This window comes from Oreochromis niloticus, linkage group LG8 (assembly GCF_001858045.2).
Source record: "Oreochromis niloticus isolate F11D_XX linkage group LG8, O_niloticus_UMD_NMBU, whole genome shotgun sequence".
NCBI classification, from domain to species: domain Eukaryota; kingdom Metazoa; phylum Chordata; class Actinopteri; order Cichliformes; family Cichlidae; genus Oreochromis; species Oreochromis niloticus.
The window spans coordinates 10549083-10567582 of NC_031973.2; the positions used below are offsets into that span (position 1 = coordinate 10549083).

Genomic DNA, 18500 nt, shown 5'->3' on the forward strand with positions numbered 1-18500 from the left:
GAACCTATAATAAATTACGGGGAAATAAACTTCAGCCCATTTAAGATATAAAATTGCCTCTGCAACAGGCTGGTTACCTACAGAGGTGGCAAAAGTATAATCGTTCTGTACTTAGCAAGAGGCACAGAGACTAGTGCCAGACCCTCAAACATGGGGAAAATATGCAAACTCCACACAGAAAGGCCGAAGGATGATGGTGGAATTGAACTCAGGTCCTCCTTCCTGTAAGGCAACAGTGCTAACCAACCAAAAGAAAAATTAGCCTCTGAAATATACTCAAAATCAAAAGTCAAAGCTCTTTGGAGAACATTACCAGCAGCTATTTTTGTGCAAAGCTAAGTGAACACTGTGCTGTATGTATTATATTAATACCAGTAAATGTGAATAAAGACTATTTCAGTCAAAGTTTGCATCTTAATACATTGGGCGTACCCTGCTTCTTGTCCTGTGGGTGTTTGGAAAGGTTCAAGTCCCCATGCAGATTTGACTCATCAAATCAATGCATGGATGGAAAATAAAACCAGAAAACGAACTGCAGAACAATTCTGTTTCCATACCAAAAGATTCAAATAGCATTGCAGATAATGCTCGTAGGCTGACAACTTGTAGAAAAAAAACAGGGAGACCGAAGTAAGCAATAGCTGAGGACAGCCATTTCTACTCCTGTCACATGCATCTCTCCTGAGTTACATGAATTTTGTACATATGTAATGCTCACAATTAGAAACCTTAGATGTGTCATTTGTTTAATGACTATTCCATTCAATACAGGGATCTGCCCTTTTGACCACTACTAAAAAGTAGTGGTTGTAGTGAGTGACCACACCCTCATGTTAGAAACAGTTATATTTCCTGTACTCTCACATGCTGAGCTTTTTAAACATGGTAATCAAGCTCATCCTTCCCCGAGATAAAAGCCCTGAAATTTCCCACAACGCCAGCAGTGGTGCTACTGGCAGAGAGCCCGTACCGGTACAGGAAAAAGGTGATGAAGTAGTGCCAATTGAACCATGGAAGCAATTACACCATACATTACAGGATGGTGTAGTGAGCTAGAGGACTCAAGCATGCCAATGCAGAGAAGCTCACTGGATTTGCCATGTATTGCATCAGTTTGTGTACAGTTCCAAGTTACCATTGCCAGCTCACATTTCCAGTAGGCAACAAAGCCCCAAGCATCAATTTGGTCAGTGTTGGATAAAGACACCAGTCTTGAAAGCCTACACAGAAAGCTCGGTGTCCTGTGAAGTATATGTACCATTTTCTAGATGGTTGAACTGTATGAAACCAAGTGGTGCATTTAAAACTCATTGCTCAAACTGAAGTTACAATAAAGCAGCCTTTTTATTGCAGCATACAGTTTAGGACCAAGACATTACATGGACCCACTCCATCGTCAGACCCCGGCCTTGGTCTGGCTGTTGGCCGGCAGTGGCTTGCCCATGTGGATCCCCACTGTGAGGCCACATTCTTTGCTGGCATATTTCTCTTTGACCTCAGGCTTCAGCAGGAAACCCTTCTCCTTGTCAAAGTAGTCCAAGGGAGCAAAGTACACAGGTGCTTCCCCACAGAGGTTTTGCAGTCGTGTGCGCCAGCCCTCCAGCATGGAGCTGCGAGATTCAGGAGAACCAGTAGCAGGATCCCAGAAGATCTGAGGGGCAAAAACCTGGAAGCCGCAGTAGTTCAGGATCCCGTTCTGCACACAGGGAGGAGCAGCTGTTACCACATGACAGATCATTTAATGCTTGGCTCTGTTTATAGTGAGACCTCACCTGCAGTGGCCACAGTGTGACATTGATGTCACCATTGATGCCAGTGTCACTGTACACAGATTCAGGACAGTCAGTGGTGAAGGACAGCATGGCTTTCTTGTCCTGTACAGAGAGCAAGGAGTGAGCAAAGAGGGAGAGGACACAGCCTGAACACACATGTTGGTGGAGCTCTCACCTTGAAGATCCCCTCACTGTACCGCTTCTCCTGTGCGTAGGCTGAGCCCAACACCCGATCCATCCACCCCTTCATGATTGCAGGAACAGATGACCAGTACATGGGGAACTGGGAACACAGGTTTAATGGTCATTTTCAATGTGGACACTTGTCAGCTGACCACAAAGACATTCCCAGTCAGACACTACCTGAAAGATGACAAGGTCTGCCTCCTTGAGCTTCTCCTGCTCTTTTTTGATGTCATCTGCAAGTCTGCCCTCCTCTGATGCCAATTTGATCTCCTTTGCGTAGCAGAAGTTCTCAGCATCCTTCACTCCACCTGTGACAAAAATCCAGTGTTTGTATCTGAAGAGCAATCAAAGCCAAAGCATTGCTATACCTGCAGGATATTTGTATACCAGTGATGTCCTCAGTAGTAGCAGCAGCTTTGAACTTCATGGCGTACAGGTCAGACACCTCTACAGTGCAGCCTTGAGCAGTCAGAGCTGCCACAGCAGCATCTTTGGCAGCAGCATTGAAAGAGGCAGGGCTCTCATGGGCATACACAATCAGTACCTTCTTGGCTGAAAAGCCAAAAAAAATAAAATATTGATAGAGTTCCAGTCAGATCACAAACATTTCACATTGTTCAAAATAAGAGACCAAACAAGTTTCAGCAGTTACCAGGAAGAAAAATTCTTACCCATTCTCAAAACTGGTACACAACAGTAAATGATGAGCTTTCTGTCTAGCTGTTATAATAAGAGAAAAATTTGCCCATACTGAAGCAAAACACAGTCTGCCGCTTTTATACACACTTCAAGCACTACTTCACACAGGTGCTGTCAATCAGCAATCAGTCTCATGAGTCAGCCAGCTGGTACTGGGGTAATTTCTCTCAGGTTTCCCATTTTGTATGGAAACTTGTGGGCATAACTCTGAGATTAACCTAAACCTTCAGCCCAGTTCAAACACAAGATGAATTTATAAGCCATAGTCACGTGTGCCATCATGTGGTCAAAGTGTCCTTTCGGTGTAGAAGCTATGGTACATGGTTTAAGTCACCATAATGTACCTTCTTGTAGAAAGTTGATTCTGTTCATCTGGATGGTTTGTTTATAGTGGAAGAAGCATTTTGTCAATCATCCATGTGAGCTCATTAGTGAGAATCGGCTGATTTGAGGTTTTTCCAACATGAGAAACGCACCTTTTCACAATGTCTCAACGTACCATCACTTATTTGCAACTGGCCATGAGGTCAGTCAGTATGTATGAATATGCAAATTGTCATGACCATAGACCAAGAGTATATTTCACAGTGAGATAGTGAGTATCTGCAACCACAGCACCCCTCCTCGATTCCCATTTCAGATCAATTCAGTTCAGTTCAATTCAATTGTATTTATACAGTGCAGTTTTAAATACTCTAGGAGACACAAGTAAGCCTGCAGTCTCAGAGCAAAGAGCTCTAATGGGGTGATATGGTACTATAAAGTCACTGAGTTAAGATGGGGCCTGATTATTGAAGATCTTGTATGTGAGGAGCCAGATTTTGAATTTGGTTCTGGATTTAACAGGTAGCCAGTGAAGGGAAGCCAATATAGGAGAAATATGCTCTCTCTGTCTACTCCCTGTCAGTCCTCTTGCTGCAGTATTTTGGATCAGCTGAAGGCTTTTCAGGGCATTTTTAGGACATCCTGATAATAATGAATTACAGTCGGCCAGCCTAAAAGTATTAATTAATGAGCTAGTTTTTCAGCACGGTGGCACGGTGGTTAGCACTATTGCTGCACAGCAAGAAGGTCCTGAGTTCAGTTCCACCATCAGGCCGGGGTCTTTCTGTGTGGAGTTTGCATGTTCTCCCTGTGTTTGTGTCTCCCTAGGTGTTAGCCCTGCAACAGACTGGCAACCTGTCCAGGGTGTACCCTGCCTCTTGTCCTATGACAGCTGGGATAGGCTCCAGTGCCCCCCCCCCCCCCCCCCCCCCCGCGACCCTGGAAAGGATAAGTGAATGGATGGATAGTTTTTCAGCATCACACTGAGAGAGGATCTTTCTAATTTTAAAGATATTCTGCAAATGGAAGAAAGCAGTCCTACATATTTGTTTAATGTATGCATTGAAGGACATATCCTGGTCAAAAATGACTCAAAGGTTCCTGACAGTGTTACTGGAGCCCAAGGTAATGCCATCCAGAGTAAGAATCTGGTTAGATACAAGATTTCTAAGATTTTTAGGGCCGAGTACAATAACCCCAGTTTTATCTGAATGTAGATACAGAAAATTAGAGGTCATTCAGATCTTTATATCTTTCAGACATTCCTGTAGTTATAGTAATTAGTGTGTGTTATCTGGCTTCATGGATACATAAATTTAGGTGTCATCTGCACAGCAGTGAACATGTATCCTATGTCTTCTAGTGATACTGCCTAAAGGAAGTATGCGTAATGTAATGAATATGATCTTAGCACAGATACCTGTGGAACTCCATAATTAACCTTAGTGTGTGAAGAGGACTCTCCATTTACGTGAACAAATCGGAGTCTATTAGATAGATATGATACAAACCACTGCAGCACAGTACCTGTAATACCTACAGCGTGCTCTAATCATTCAAATAGAATATTATGGTCAACAGTATCGAACGCTGCACTGAGGTCTAGCAGGACAAGCACAGAGATGAGTCCACTGTCAGAGGCCATAAGAAGATCATTTGTAACCTTCACTGTTTCTGTGCTGTGATGAGCTCTGAAACCTGACTGAAACGCTTCAAATAAGCCATTCCTCTGCAGATGATCTGTTAGCTGTTTTACAGCGACTCTTTCAAGAATTCTTGAGATAAAAGGAAGGTTGGAGATTGAACTGTAACTAGCTAAGACAGCTGGGTCAAGAGATTACTTTTTAGGTAAAATGGCCTGTATTTATATAGCGCTTTTAGGTAATAGTTTAACTACTGCTAGCTTGAAGGCCTGCGGTACAGAGCCGATTATTAGAGATAGGTTGATCAAATTTAAGATTGAAGCATAAATTAATGGCAGGATTCTTTGAGCAGTTTTGTAGGAATGGGGTCTAAAAGACACATTGATGGTTTGGAGGAAATAATTATGGAAGTTAATTGGAGAAAAAGACTAAATGAATACAAATTGTACTGAAATTAGATGGATATAATATTACGTCTGTGAGATGATTAAAATTTTGTTTGTAAAGAAATTCATTAAATCATTTCTAGTTATCATTAAAGGAATGGTTGGCTTAACAGAGCTCTGAATTTTTGTCAGTCTGGCTACAGTGCTAAAGAGAAACCTTGACTCCGCGCTGCCGTCTTTCCTAACAAGACCAGGTTTCCCCAGAAAGTTTCCCAGTTATCTATAAAGCCCACATCGTTTCTGGGACACCACTCAGACAGCCAGCAATTTAAGGAGAACATGTGGCTAAACATGTCACTCCTGGTTGGGGGGGGAGGGGACCAGAGAAAACTACAGAATCCAACATTGTTTTGACAAAGTTGCACACCGATTCAGTATTGATTTTAGTGACTTCCTATTGATGTAATCGAGTATGTCATTATGCTGTATGGGATATATCTGTAAGTTTTTAATTAAATTGTCTGACAAGCTACACAAAAACACCACCGTATGTTGCAACAAGAACAGGAAGTGATACTCTACCACAAAGAGAGCACCACCCTTTCAACCTGGCAGTAGCTTTTCCCTTCAATGGCTTCCTCAACTCCTCTTTCAAGGTGAGTCAAGCGGTTCTCTTTTTGAAGAAAGTAAACAGTAGTGCTGTCGGTAGCATTTGCCAACATTAGATTTGTTATTTTCTCAAGAAATAAGGACACATTTTTTCCCCCTGAGCATTTATCTATTGGCATTAGGTAAAAATTAGCTTGAAGATTCTGCTCCAGGTGAGGCTTGAACTCACAACCTCGGCATTGCTCGTCCCAATACTGTCATATAAGTACCGTGCGCTAACCGATTGCGCCACTGGAGCGCTGACTAAAGCACAAAATTAATGAACAAATGAGTACTAGGCTTGAGAAAGGCTGGCAGCCGGTCTAGGGTGTGTCCCGCCTCTTTTTGTTTTGTATTTTTGTAATTCAAGGACCATGGACATAGAGCCACAACATTGCTCTGTCTAATACTATCATACATGCACTGATTGGAGCACCACAAAGGGTGTACCCCGCCTCATCTTAACGCTTAAAGTGCAAGATAGTTGTTTATAACTCAGCATACTAAAAACACAGCAGTGGATTTTAATAAAGAAAGTTTTTAGGTAATAAACAAATGACAAGATGCCTATATAACAGTGCTTAGAGTGAGCACACCTTATGTAAATAGTGTGCATTATTCGACAGTCTGTTTATGTGGTGTATATTGTATATATTTTTTATTTCATATTAGAGTGTTACCCAACACAACCTTCGTAGCAGAAACATAAATGTGGAGAAGAAAAAAAGCCACTGCTCCAGGTGAGGCTTGAACTCACACCCTCGGCATTGCTCAGCCACATACTGTCATATAAGTACCGCGCGCTAACCGATTGCGCCACTGGAGCTACATTCAAAACAGGAGCATTCATGTACCTATTTACAAAATCAAGGCGAAATGAGAAAGCTCACACTGCAAATTTAGGATGTACCCTGCCTCTTGCCCTATGGGAGTTGGGATAGGTTCCAGCCCCAAATCAGTATCAATTGGTGAATGGAACATAAAACCAGAAAATGTATTGCAGAAAAATGAAATTTTTGATGTAATTGGACCCAGTGTTTTTAGGCTGCCGGCTTGTAGAAAGAACAGGGAGACCAAGGAGTAGCTATGGGTAAGAACAACTATTTCTCATTCTCTCAGACATCTTATCTTGGAATTTTGTACATATGAAATGCTCAGTAGCTGATTGATTAAAGTGTATTTATATGAAAGGCAATGGTGGTACTGGCTGACCACACCCTTATATTTTAAAGTGTCACATTTCCTCTCTGCCCACATGCTGAGCTTTTTACTTAGTCTGAGCTCATCCCTCCCCTTGATAAAAAGCACTAACATTCCCCACAATTCCTGCAGTGGTGCTACTGGTAAAGAGACAGTACCTGTACAGGAAAGACGCAACGAAGTAGTGCCAAGTGAACCATGAAGATGACGACACCATCACGTTATATATGGTGTAGTGAGCTAGAGGGCTCAAGCTGTCACTCAGCATGCTACTGTGGAGAAGCTGACTGAATTTGCCATGCATTGCATCAGTGTACAGTTCCAAGTTACCATTTCCAGCTCACATTTCCAGTATGCAACAAAGCCCCAAGCATCAGTTTGGTCAGTGTTGGATAAAGACACCAGTCTTGAAAGCCTACACAGAAAGCTCGGTGTCCTGTGAAGTATATGTACCATTTTCTAGATGGTTGAACTGTATGAAACCAAGTGGTGCATTTAAAACTCATTGCTCAAACTGAAGTTACAATAAAGCAGCCTTTTTATTGCAGCATACATTTTAAGACCAAGACATTACATGGACCCACGCCATCTTCAGACCCCGGCCTTGGTCTGGCTGTTGGCTGGCAGTGGCTTGCCCATGTGGATCCCCACTGTGAGGCCACATTCTTTGCTGGCATATTTCTCTTTGACCTCAGGCTTCAGCAGGAAACCCTTCTCCTTGTCAAAGTAGTCCAAGGGAGCAAAGTACACAGGTGCTTCCCCACAGAGGTTTTGCAGTCGTGTGCGCCAGCCCTCCAGCATGGAGCTGCGAGATTCAGGAGAACCAGTAGCAGGATCCCAGAAGATCTGAGGGGCAAAAACCTGGAAGCCGCAGTAGTTCAGGATCCCGTTCTGCACACAGGGAGGAGCAGCTGTTACCACATGACAGATCATTTAATGCTTTGCTCTGTTTATAGTGAGACCTCACCTGCAGCGGCCACAGTGTGACATTGATGTCACCATTGATGCCAGTGTCACTGTACACAGATTCAGGACAGTCAGTGGTGAAGGACAGCATGGCTTTCTTGTCCTGTACAGAGAGCAAGGAGTGAGCAAAGAGGGAGAGGACACAGCCTGAACACACACATGTTGGTGGAGCTCTCACCTTGAAGATCCCCTCACTGTACCGCTTCTCCTGTGCGTAGGCTGAGCCCAACACCCGATCCATCCACCCCTTCATGATTGCAGGAACAGATGCCCAGTACATGGGGAACTGGGAACACAGGTTTAATGGTCATTTTTAATGTGGACAGCCTTCAGCTGACAGCAAAGACATTTCCAGTCAGACACTACCTGAAAGATGACAAGGTCTGCCTCCTTGAGCTTCTCCTGCTCTTTTTTGATGTCATCTGCAAGTCTACCCTCCTCCCATGCCAATTTAATCTCATCTGCATAGCAGCCCTCTGCATTCTTCATTCCACCTGCAACAAAAATCTAGCATTTGCATCTGAAGAGCAATCAAAGCATTGCTATACCTGCAGGATATTTGTATACCAGTGATGTCCTCAGTAGTAGCAGCAGCTTTGAACTTCATGGCGTACAGGTCAGACACCTCTACAGTGCAGCCTTGAGCAGTCAGAGCTGCCACAGCAGCATCTTTGACAGCAGCATTGAAAGAGGCAGGGCTCTCATGGGCATACACAATCAGCACCTTCTTGGCTGCAAAGCCAAGGAGAATAGATTAAATTCCTACTAGGTCAAGAATATTTTAATCACACTCTATCAAAAAACTATTACAACCTATGTTTAATTTCAGTAATGATAACAGCAATCATGACAATAGAGAAGAATGGGGGTGGGATAAAAAGAGATACTTACCCATTTCAAAGCAAGTACCTGACTATGACTGATCAACTTTGCAAGTGGTAGGTACGTTGTTGGAGGAAGCTGCTACTAGTGGAAGGCTTGGCATGGTAGTTTTATATACCTCCTAGCTCTCGTTACTTCAGGTGCTGTCCATCAGCAATCAGGGTCATCAATCAGGCAGTTGGCTGATTGATGGCTGGCTCTGAGTACCACTGAATTGGCTTGATATCAGCTAATAGTATTATTAGTATTAGTATTAGTATTAGTATTGCAACAGGCATCTTACCTTGAGAAATACTGCAAATATACAATTACCTGGCAAAACACAGGAACTGGATTGTGCTTCGTTTAAAGCAAATTGGCAAAAGGTGCAGTTTTTTAAAACTCATGTTAAATGCAAAGTAAAATGATCAAAGTCAGAAGTGAAAAGTATTGTATGGAAACAGATAAAAACACAGTGGCAACTTAATTGGGAAAACAGTACAAGGGGAAGGCATTTGTATTCATTACTAAATAAAACTGGCACCATACTCTATCAAAGGACCAGTAGACGAGACCAAGCCATGTTAAGTGGAATCCAGAGTGGGCACAGCAACCTCAATAATACTTTATTCATAACAGAACATTCATTTGGTCTCTGTGAACAATGCCATTAGGCTGAGACAGTTAAGCACGTTCTTCTGTGATGTAGGAAATTCATTAGGGAAAGAAATGTTACAAAATTATGTAGAATGAATCAAGGGCAGCACTACGGAGTTATCTTTACGTGACCGGACTAAATAAGAGCATCTAGAAGCAGAATGGTTAGTAATGTTAAATGACTGGAGAATCCTACAGGAGGCAGTACTGCATTGTCCTGGATGCCAGCTGTGATAAAGCACCAAGCAAGAAGAAGAAGAAGCAGCAGACCACTGAACACACACATGTGATAGAAGTGGCCTTAAGCGTGTATATAATCTACTTCAACACAATGTATTTGTTTTCTTTCACAGGGTCGCCCTCAGTTACTGTCTCAGTGAAAAGAAAGTTATACGAGATAAGACGGCTTTTAAGTGTCCGACATTTATCATTTATAAAGTCAGTTTATTTATATGTGCCACTGTTATATTTTCACCTTCACCGTGTCAACGTTGTGTGCTCATTTATGATCCTTGAAACATTTATGTTCTTTACAGTATAAGCTTTGATTTTCTTATAATTGTCTACTTCTGATCTCTATAGTATAATGTGCAGGGAACAATGGCTAACAAATTTGGAGTAGCAAGAACTGCTGCTGCACAAACCTTCAGGCCAAACTTCAGTCCTCAAAGGAGAGATGAAAACAGTGTAACTGACCAACACCCACCAACAGCAATATATTTTGCTTCCAAGGAGCCAGACTCTGTTGTAATTTTTCAAAGTGGTCTTTAGCAAAATGACTTTTTCCTAAAGTCAATTGTCTGTGTCTAATTCTTTGGACATTATCTTCAGTTCAGTGGTTCCATTTAAAGGATGCCTAACTCAAAGGATGAACCAGTGTTGTGTCTACACATAATGGACAACTTGGCAAAGAAACAACATTAAATTGTATATTTAGGCACTTTGTTACTAGCAGCCTGTTGCCCAAACACATAATTAGTTCCAGTTTCTTCATCTGAATCTATATAAAATGTCAAAGATAACAGAATTTGACAGCTAAAAATTGTATTTTTTTTTACCAAAAAGGTGATTCTCAAATAGCTACTAGCCAAGAATTGATCTTAGTCATATGTTAGTAAGTGTCCTTAAAAATGAGGGAAACTGGAAACGTGGAGGACAAAAGAAGAAGTGGCAGAAGTAGCGAAAAGCAGATGGAAAGTTTCTGAAATCCCTAAGAAATAGGAGGAAAAGCAAAGACCTGATACAGAACCTGAGAGATGCATCAGGCCCTTTAGTTGAACCATCTACTGTTCGCTGAAGGCTCATCAGAAATGTTCTCAGTGGATGGCTGGCTGTCAAGAAGCCATTCTTAAGGAAGGGAAACAGGGAGAAAAGGCTGAGGTATGCCAAATTACACCGAAACTGAAGTGAAACATCAGTGGTATTGGGTCTCATGGAATGATGAATCCAAATGTGAAAATTTTATTCACGTTATTGTCAATATGAGGTCAGGAGAATGGTGAACAGTGAGTATCTATGGTCACCTGTAAAACATGGTGGATGCCACGTCAGTGTCATGGTCTGGGGCTGCTTTTCTGTCAGTGATGTTTGAATCCACAATGCAATAACATCTGGAAACTTCAGACTGGCAACATTTTTCACCATAACAATGATCCCAAACATATTGCCAATGAAGTAACGCAGACCTGGATAGAAAAACACACACTGGAACACTATCAGTCATTGATTGGGATCCCCGGAGCCCAAAACTCAACATTACTGAAGCAGTGTGGGATCATCGGCAAAGAGAAAAGAAAAAAGGGCAGCAAACATGCAAAGAAAAGCTTTGGTGTGACCTTCAAGTGACCTGGAGAATTATACCCAAAAACTATTATAGAAATTACAAGAAAGCTTTCCAAAGAGAGTTCAGAATAAAGGTGGTCATACAAATATTGCCAAGTTTGTTAAAATTGTACATGCTCTGTTTTTGCCTCATGTACTGTATTTCCATGTAAGTTTGCACACATTTCAGTAAGTAGCTCCACCGATTTCCTATTTTCATAACCACCCCTTATATAAATAAAAAAGGGGTGGTTCAAGATGTTTGCACAGTACTTTGCATCCAAACTCAAATATCTGCTCTAGCTATCGTAAATAAAGCCATTTACAAAAGCATTCCTGCATAAAATTGCACAGTTTGAATGTTATCAGTCCACTAAATCAAAGTTACTCTGCTTTTTTAGTCACTAAAGTAGGTTGAGAGTCAGTGGAGTCAATGCACTGACAAAAACACTGGAGGATTATGTATGAGATATAAGAGAAAACATACTGTATGCCAATGTTTAAGGTCTGGTTTGGTAGACACATGTAATTAGTGAGTGACTCAGCTAGGTAGCATATTAGCATGGCCATGTTAGCTGCTAGCAGTGACAGAGAGTTAGAAATATGTCAACGTTTAGTTTTATTTTTTAAAAGAAAAGTCAAACAAAAAAGTGCTAAATTACTGGCACAGGTGGCAGGACTTAAAAATCCTGTGAGGCCTCTGGCAGCTCTCATGGGTGTCTCCACTTGTAAATGGAGTTGGTATACTTTTCTGTAGGCTCTGGAATACAGATTGAATCTTAACATATGCCAGCAGTAGGCAGGGAATGCCAGACATTAATGAGGTTAAGTTATACACAGCTAAAGTCATCATAATACTCTTAATGATCAACATATATTCTGGCTTTTTTTGTTGTTGTAAAAAACAAAGTCAGATGTATTAACAATACAGGATAATTAAAATAAAATAGTGGATATTGATAGTTCTGTAACAAGGTTTTCATGGTATGAAACGACATTGTCTAATTACTCTGCATATTTTGATGATTGTCGAGTGCACACTGCTGTAACAATCTCTGCTAATGGGGGTGGCAGTAGTCCAAAAAGGCTTATTTTTTTATCATAATGAACTTTTAACCTTTTATCATCAGTTGAGGGTCAGACTAAAGATAGTGCTCCAGGTGAGGCTCGAACTCACAACCTCGGCATTGCTCTGCTGAATACTGTTATATAAGTACCGCGCGCTAACCGATTGCGCCACTGGAGCTTCAGACAAATGAAGTTTCAGTCGTGTCCCTGTCATGAATCTATTCAGCTATTTAAGTGAGCTTTTAACATTTCCACTTACAGCACTGGGGTATTTCCACTTTTAGATTCAGATATGTGTGGGCTTGTATAAACACTGTTCAAAGGTTAGGATTGCATACTCATTATGGAAAAGGGTCTACTCCCATTAGTAGTTTGAGTTGGGGACTGTGTCCAGGTTATTCAAGCAATTAGAGTTAATTCTGTGCAGTGGAGGAGTCCGTTTCTAGGATTTTCTTGACCACAGCATGGTGATTAGCTCTCCAACTATAACCCGGTATTCAGATTTTGTTGAAAATAGCATATTGTAGAAAATTAATCAAGTCCGTTTGACAAAGCCAGAAAGAGTCGGTTGACTGCACTTTGAAACCCTTGGGTGGTTGCACTATACAATTGCGCCAACCTGCTTAGTCCCGCAGATCGGTCATCACAATTACACGTGTTTGGTGGCAACTTGTGCCAAGTCATGAATATAAATCAATGACGCATCAGACTAATCAGTTCAGCCTGAATAAGACCAAGCATCCCAATATAGTAATAGTCTCTATACAAGCTTGCTATGCAGGGCTTTTAGAGTGTACTTGTAGGTGGCAAGTTACTTTAAGTCGTTCAGTAGTTTACTGAACTCAAAACCACTTTACACATTATCCAGTTACAACCTGAGAGCAGTGACTCATTAAGAGACTCCGTGCTCAATAATCAGAATAAAGCAGCCTTTATTGCAGCACATATTTTAAGACCAAGACATTACATGGACCCACTCCATCTTCAGACCCCGGCCTTGAGCTGGCTGTTGGCCGGCAGTGGCTTGCCCATGTGGATCCCCACTGTGAGGCCACATTCTTTGCTGGCATATTTCTCTTTGACCTCAGGCTTCAGCAGGAAACCCTTCTCCTTGTCAAAGTAGTCCAAGGGAGCAAAGTACACAGGTGCTTCCCCACAGAGGTTTTGCAGTCGTGTGCGCCAGCCCTCCAGCATGGAGCTGCGAGATTCAGGAGAACCAGTAGCAGGATCCCAGAAGATCTGAGGGGCAAAAACCTGGAAGCCGCAGTAGTTCAGGATCCCGTTCTGCACACAGGGAGGAGCAGCTGTTACCACATGACAGATCATTTAATGCTTGGCTCTGTTTATAGTGAGACCTCACCTGCAGCGGCCACAGTGTGACATTGATGTCACCATTGATGCCAGTGTCACTGTACACAGATTCAGGACAGTCAGTGGTGAAGGACAGCATGGCTTTCTTGTCCTGGACAGAGAGCAAGGAGTGAGCAAAGAGGGAGAGGACACAGGCTGAACACAGACATGTTGGTGGAGCTCTCACCTTGAAGATCCCCTCACTGTACCGCTTCTCCTGTGCGTAGGCTGAGCCCAACACCCGATCCATCCACCCCTTCATGATTGCAGGAACAGATGACCAGTACATGGGGAACTGGGAACACAGGTTTAATGGTCATTTTGATGTGGACAGCCTTCAGCAGACAGCAAAGACACGTCCAGTCAGACACTACCTGAAAGATGACAAGGTCTGCCTCCTTGAGCTTCTCCTGCTCTTTTTTGATGTCATCTGCAAGTCTGCCCTCCTCTGATGCCAGTTTGATCTCCTTTGCGTAGCAGAAGTTCTCAGCATCCTTCACTCCACCTGCAAATAAAGCTAATGTTTACACCTGTAGCACAATCAAAGCATTGCTATACCTGCAGGATATTTGTATACCAGTGATGTCCTCAGTAGTAGCAGCAGCTTTGAACTTCATGGCGTACAGGTCAGACACCTCTACAGTGCAGCCTTGAGCAGTCAGAGCTGCCACAGCAGCATCTTTGGCAGCAGCATTGAAAGAGGCAGGGCTCTCATGGGCATACACAATCAGCACTTTCTTGGCTGCAAAGCCAAGGAGAATAGACAAGACAAAGTGACCATTAGATCAGAAACAGTTCATTAAAGCATTCAAAATAGAAACACCCATCAAAAATACTTACACATTCTGACACAAGTGCTCCGCTGTAACTGATGATGCTCACAAATCACTAGTACTCCGATGGGAAAAGCTGCTACTGGCGCAAAGCTCAGAATCCAGGTTTTATACACCCAGTGGGCTCTGCTTCAACCAGGTGCAGTCAATCAGCAATCAGAGTCATCACTCTGCCAGCTGGAAGTGGGGATTTTCTCTAAGGCCTGTCATCTTCAGATCTTTTTGTCTTTTAACTGCATGGACACCAAGCATGCGTCTCTCCTACAAGATGATTAAAATTAGTTTTTCAATGTCTGTCATTTAAAAGACATGAAAATTAATCATCTTTCAGAGAAACTGATGTCGTCACCATGACATGACTGTTATCTAAGGGTTAATTAATTCCATTAGATGTTGAAACGAGGAGCTAAGCAATTAAACATGGGAATGATCTTTAATTATCTATATACTTTTGCAAAATTAGCACCAAGATAAAAGTGTGTAGCTATTACAGATAATATGAAAGCAGCCGTGAAATATTATTACTAAATCCTTCATGCCTTTAGCTGGAAAAGCAAATTATAACATGTCAAGTTCAATCTGCTACAGATCGCATAGAAAACATAGGTTGAGAAACAGGCTGTGGCGGGAGCATAAGCTGCAGGTTAAAAACCTTTTCAAACAGAACAACGGGGGTGCAACAAAGCGTGCACGTGTACACACAGTGAAGTCACTCAAAGAAAGCTGCATGCTCCCACTAACATGATTTATATTCTGAAAACACTCCTCATTCTTCACCACTGTGTCAAATTGCCATATTTTGTGGGGGTATATTATGGCAACCTCACGCAGGCCACAGTGTGCATGAGGCCCCATCTATCACATACAACCCCCCCTCTCGAGAACAACACAAACAGACACATAGAAGCAGAGAGATGGAGTAGGCGGCTGGTAGACAAGGCGGAATGTGCGTGTATAACACCACCAAATGACTCTCTCTGACAATGGACACCATTATCTGGCACTGCGTTGTTTTTCTCTTTTATTGGTCTCAGCATATTCATAATTCAACACATGACATACAGGAAACACTAACATAAACATTCTGAATGAAAGAAGAAATCAAGTGACCCATCGGTCAGCTGAGGCTCTCACCTCAAAGACATGCGGCGGCAATGCCAGTTCTAAAACTCAGAATAAACACACCTTGAGGCCGGATGCGCTGGCGGGCAGCTTTTTGAGGCAATTTGGCGGTACAGCAGGGGGAGAGAGGTTTGAAATCAGTAAAAACGCAAGCGTTAGCTTTAAAGAACAAAAAGCAGAGGATGTTAGCACATAGCAAACAGCTGCTGGCAAAGCCGCATGTATTTTTATGCCTCAAAAAGTTGCCGGGACATCACAGCCTTGAGGGAAATGTGACGGATCCATGCCCTTTTCTGCTGCAAAGGAAGTGCTTTAGTACCCATGTTTGGGATAGGTAGGTAGAACTGGCCATAGAAAGAAGATGAGTTCAATTTACAGTGATGTAATGAGATATACAATATATTATACAGCGGTTAATGTGGGAGGTTTATGTTGTTTGATGTAAGCTGGCTCTCTGCCTTGTTATACTTCAAGGAGATTCATCATGAGCAACATAGTTTCTTGGGTAGAATTATACACATTTCTTGTTTGTATTGTTGTTTTTAAGAGGGCCTGTTATGCATTTTCTTATGGTCTGACATATATAGATATATATATATAGAGAGAGAGAGAGATTACAACTTTCATGACCATATTAAAGAGGATCTGTTCTATTCATTTGTAGTCTGTATTTCTATTCCTGGGCACTACTAAAGTACCTTTTAATGAAAACAGCTCAAAATAATCCTTATTTATATTTATTTGATCCTTTCCGCAGCCCTTGCTCCATCCTCTGAGTGAAACAAGTTGTTTTAACTGTGTCGCCGCTCCATGTAAGCTATCTTATTCTAATTGGACACCCCTCGTAAACAGAAGGTTTGAACTACAGGTGGGCGGGACTTCTGTTGTCACAGTAAGAGTAGGAAAAACTGTGTGAAACTGAGCATTTGGCTCACAGGTGTTACTTATTAAACTTTGGCCATGTTTAATATCAGCAACACTGATCATAAACATGCCAAAAGTGTGTGTGTATGAAACAAAAGCTTATGCTTGAGACAGTTTTTTTCCATTCTTAACTCTGAATTCCTTTTAGGATGCTCTGTTTGCAAGAAGCAGCCAATCAGTTAGAAGTTGGCTTGAGCAGGAGAGGAGATAAAAATGCTTTACTTTGCTTGTGATAATCTGCACCAAACCCCAGCATAAGATATACAAGGCTTATTTTGAGCCTGAGTGAATGAGGCAAAACCACTTCAGTATAGTCCAAGAATAGAAATATGGAGCCAGAAACAGACCCCACTTAAATACCTCATCTCTCTTCAACACTGATTCCAGCTCATTTATTTAGATTTCAAGAGGTGTGTGAATGACTGAAACTAAAACACAGTTTGTAGCAGTCGTGTCTTAAATGACCAATCTCAGTGTAGTGCATTTTCTTTTTTAATGTTAGCAGTGGACTTGTGTCTTGATACCCATATTAAAAGAACGCCATTCCCCCTTAAATGCAGCGCTACCCCTTCCCCATACTAATTCAAGCCCCCATGCCCCCACCCATAACTTTATACAAACTGATAAAACTTCACGAAAATTCACCATCAACACAAAGGTCACACAAAGTCCTGTGGTTACGTCCATCCTGTAAAAACTAAGAACAGCGGACATCAACATCCGCTCGGACCACTCCCTCATGTGTTGGTTGATAGGGTCATATACATACACGCACGCTCTCTACGTGCACCCAGATACAGTATATATATATACAAATGTAATCCCCAGGGGAGTAAAGACAGGCAGCACTTGCAGTCAGGTCAGGCTTATGTTTCTATTGCATCGCAGCTCATCGCATCCTTCTGTTGCCAAACAGTTAGACAGCTTGTTTAAGTGTTGTCAGGGGTACAATGGTATTTTTAGGACTAAAAGTAAAGGGGGGGGGGGTTGAGGATTTAATGGCAGAACAGGTGGTGAGAATTCATTAGTGTGTACGCAGAAGTGCAGGTGGAGTGGAGGTCGGAGAGTCCATATCCGATCAATCGTGGATAACAATGGGGCCTCGCATTCTCAGGCTGGGGTGAGGGTGTGGAGGGGCGAGGACAAGCCCCTGCGGTGGACCCTGGGACGCCCTGCGCAGGGTGATTTGCTCACAAGGTTGCCGGCAAGCGTGCCTCAGCTGGGAGCGCGACAGCATCCGTCGAGCCCGCCTAGATGGATGGAGACAACATGGGACAAGATGAGTGAAGAAGAAACAGGGATGCAGAGATAAATAGCATTAATAAAACTAAAAGGATGTTCCTGATCTTAGGCGTTTGGTACTTGTTTTATGCTTCTTCTCTGCCATATTTCAGGGGCTTATATTATGCTTTTCATTCAACTCCAGGTCTGAAGCCAACTTGTTGGTGCCTCAGTTCTACAAAAAACCGACTTCATAGTTGGTTAGTCTGGTTAGTCTGGTTACCATAAACTCATGTGTTAAAATGCACAACTTTGCAGCTGAAATTAACATGTTTACACCTGGGCAGTAGTTCAACTATGCTTGTAGGATTTTGACAATTTTTTAATGCAGTAATCTGAAAAAATGGCATACAGTGCAGTTTGTGCTCAACATCAGGCTGGCTATGTCCATACTATATATTCATCTTTTATTTTTACAACCTTTTCTAACAATTGGCACTACTGACTTTGCAAATTCAGATTAATAATACAAAGATTTGGTAAATTTTATAGGTAAGACTTTATCGATCCCCTAGGAAATTCCCTAGCAAGCCTCGCAGCTGCAATGTCAGCAGTTATAACCCATTAGTATACATTATTCGGAAATGGTATTATAAGTAAATGTACCTTTGGTACTGTAACTGTATTTCACTGCTTAAAAATGCAAATATCAGCAGTTAATCCAACTATTGCCTCGAGGGTCAGGGAAACGATAATTCACTCAACTCAACATGAGTCAAAAGTCCTTAAATAAACTAAACAAAACAAACAACAACAACA

At 42.1% G+C, this 18500-nt stretch overlaps 4 protein-coding genes and 3 non-coding genes across 9 annotated transcripts in view; all 7 read right to left on the reverse strand.

The window, feature by feature from the left end:
• Positions 1-1325: 1325 nt before the first annotated feature.
• On the reverse strand, positions 1326-2781 carry LOC109203218 (NAD(P)H dehydrogenase [quinone] 1-like). The gene is made up of 6 exons (XM_019362478.2): positions 2630-2781; positions 2346-2510; positions 2136-2266; positions 1948-2055; positions 1773-1874; positions 1326-1696 (listed from the first exon to the last, which is right to left on the reverse strand). The coding sequence occupies exons 1-6, from the start codon at positions 2631-2633 to the stop codon at positions 1397-1399; spliced, it is 810 nt and encodes a 269-aa protein (XP_019218023.1). The 5' UTR covers positions 2634-2781; the 3' UTR covers positions 1326-1396.
• Positions 2782-5823: 3042 nt separating this feature from the next.
• Positions 5824-5917, reverse strand: trnai-uau (transfer RNA isoleucine (anticodon UAU)). The gene is made up of 2 exons: positions 5880-5917; positions 5824-5859 (listed from the first exon to the last, which is right to left on the reverse strand). It is a non-coding gene; the product is annotated as a tRNA-Ile (tRNA).
• A 473-nt stretch (positions 5918-6390) lies between these two features.
• trnai-uau (transfer RNA isoleucine (anticodon UAU)) lies at positions 6391-6484 on the reverse strand. Its single transcript has 2 exons — positions 6447-6484; positions 6391-6426 (listed from the first exon to the last, which is right to left on the reverse strand). It is a non-coding gene; the product is annotated as a tRNA-Ile (tRNA).
• Positions 6485-7378: 894 nt separating this feature from the next.
• LOC109203223 (NAD(P)H dehydrogenase [quinone] 1) lies at positions 7379-8864 on the reverse strand. The gene is made up of 6 exons (XM_019362486.2): positions 8716-8864; positions 8392-8556; positions 8191-8318; positions 8003-8110; positions 7826-7927; positions 7379-7749 (listed from the first exon to the last, which is right to left on the reverse strand). The coding sequence occupies exons 1-6, from the start codon at positions 8717-8719 to the stop codon at positions 7450-7452; spliced, it is 807 nt and encodes a 268-aa protein (XP_019218031.1). The 5' UTR covers positions 8720-8864; the 3' UTR covers positions 7379-7449.
• Positions 8865-12315: 3451 nt separating this feature from the next.
• On the reverse strand, positions 12316-12409 carry trnai-uau (transfer RNA isoleucine (anticodon UAU)). Its single transcript has 2 exons — positions 12372-12409; positions 12316-12351 (listed from the first exon to the last, which is right to left on the reverse strand). It is a non-coding gene; the product is annotated as a tRNA-Ile (tRNA).
• A 730-nt stretch (positions 12410-13139) lies between these two features.
• Positions 13140-14577, reverse strand: LOC100695992 (NAD(P)H dehydrogenase [quinone] 1). Its single transcript, XM_019362485.2, has 6 exons — positions 14422-14577; positions 14159-14323; positions 13956-14086; positions 13769-13876; positions 13592-13693; positions 13140-13515 (listed from the first exon to the last, which is right to left on the reverse strand). The coding sequence occupies exons 1-6, from the start codon at positions 14423-14425 to the stop codon at positions 13216-13218; spliced, it is 810 nt and encodes a 269-aa protein (XP_019218030.1). The 5' UTR covers positions 14426-14577; the 3' UTR covers positions 13140-13215.
• An 845-nt stretch (positions 14578-15422) lies between these two features.
• mta3 (metastasis associated 1 family, member 3) overlaps positions 15423-18500 on the reverse strand; it is a 28559-nt gene continuing 25481 nt past the window's right edge. For 2 of the 3 annotated variants that reach the window (XM_005471427.4, XM_025910033.1), the window contains one exon: positions 15423-17710. In XM_005471427.4, coding sequence (XP_005471484.2) covers positions 17539-17710 — 172 coding nt within the window. In that variant the 3' untranslated portion in view covers positions 15423-17538. The remainder of the gene's footprint in view (positions 17711-18500) is intronic. The other variant, XM_025910034.1, reaches the window with a different exon arrangement.

Bases quoted from the DNA above. Each gene is read 5' to 3' on its own strand.
- LOC109203218 (XM_019362478.2), bottom strand. The intron at 2,056-2,135 runs GTAGTGTCTGAC...CTGTGTTCCCAG, and splicing joins CAGACCTTGTCATCTTTCAG to TTCCCCATGTACTGGTCATC. The intron at 1,875-1,947 runs GTGAGAGCTCCA...CTCTCTGTACAG, and splicing joins ACAGTGAGGGGATCTTCAAG to GACAAGAAAGCCATGCTGTC.
- LOC109203223 (XM_019362486.2), bottom strand. The intron at 7,928-8,002 runs GTGAGAGCTCCA...CTCTCTGTACAG, and splicing joins ACAGTGAGGGGATCTTCAAG to GACAAGAAAGCCATGCTGTC. The intron at 7,750-7,825 runs GTGAGGTCTCAC...CCCTGTGTGCAG, and splicing joins TCACACTGTGGCCGCTGCAG to AACGGGATCCTGAACTACTG.
- LOC100695992 (XM_019362485.2), bottom strand. The intron at 13,877-13,955 runs GTAGTGTCTGAC...CTGTGTTCCCAG, and splicing joins CAGACCTTGTCATCTTTCAG to TTCCCCATGTACTGGTCATC. The intron at 13,694-13,768 runs GTGAGAGCTCCA...CTCTCTGTCCAG, and splicing joins ACAGTGAGGGGATCTTCAAG to GACAAGAAAGCCATGCTGTC.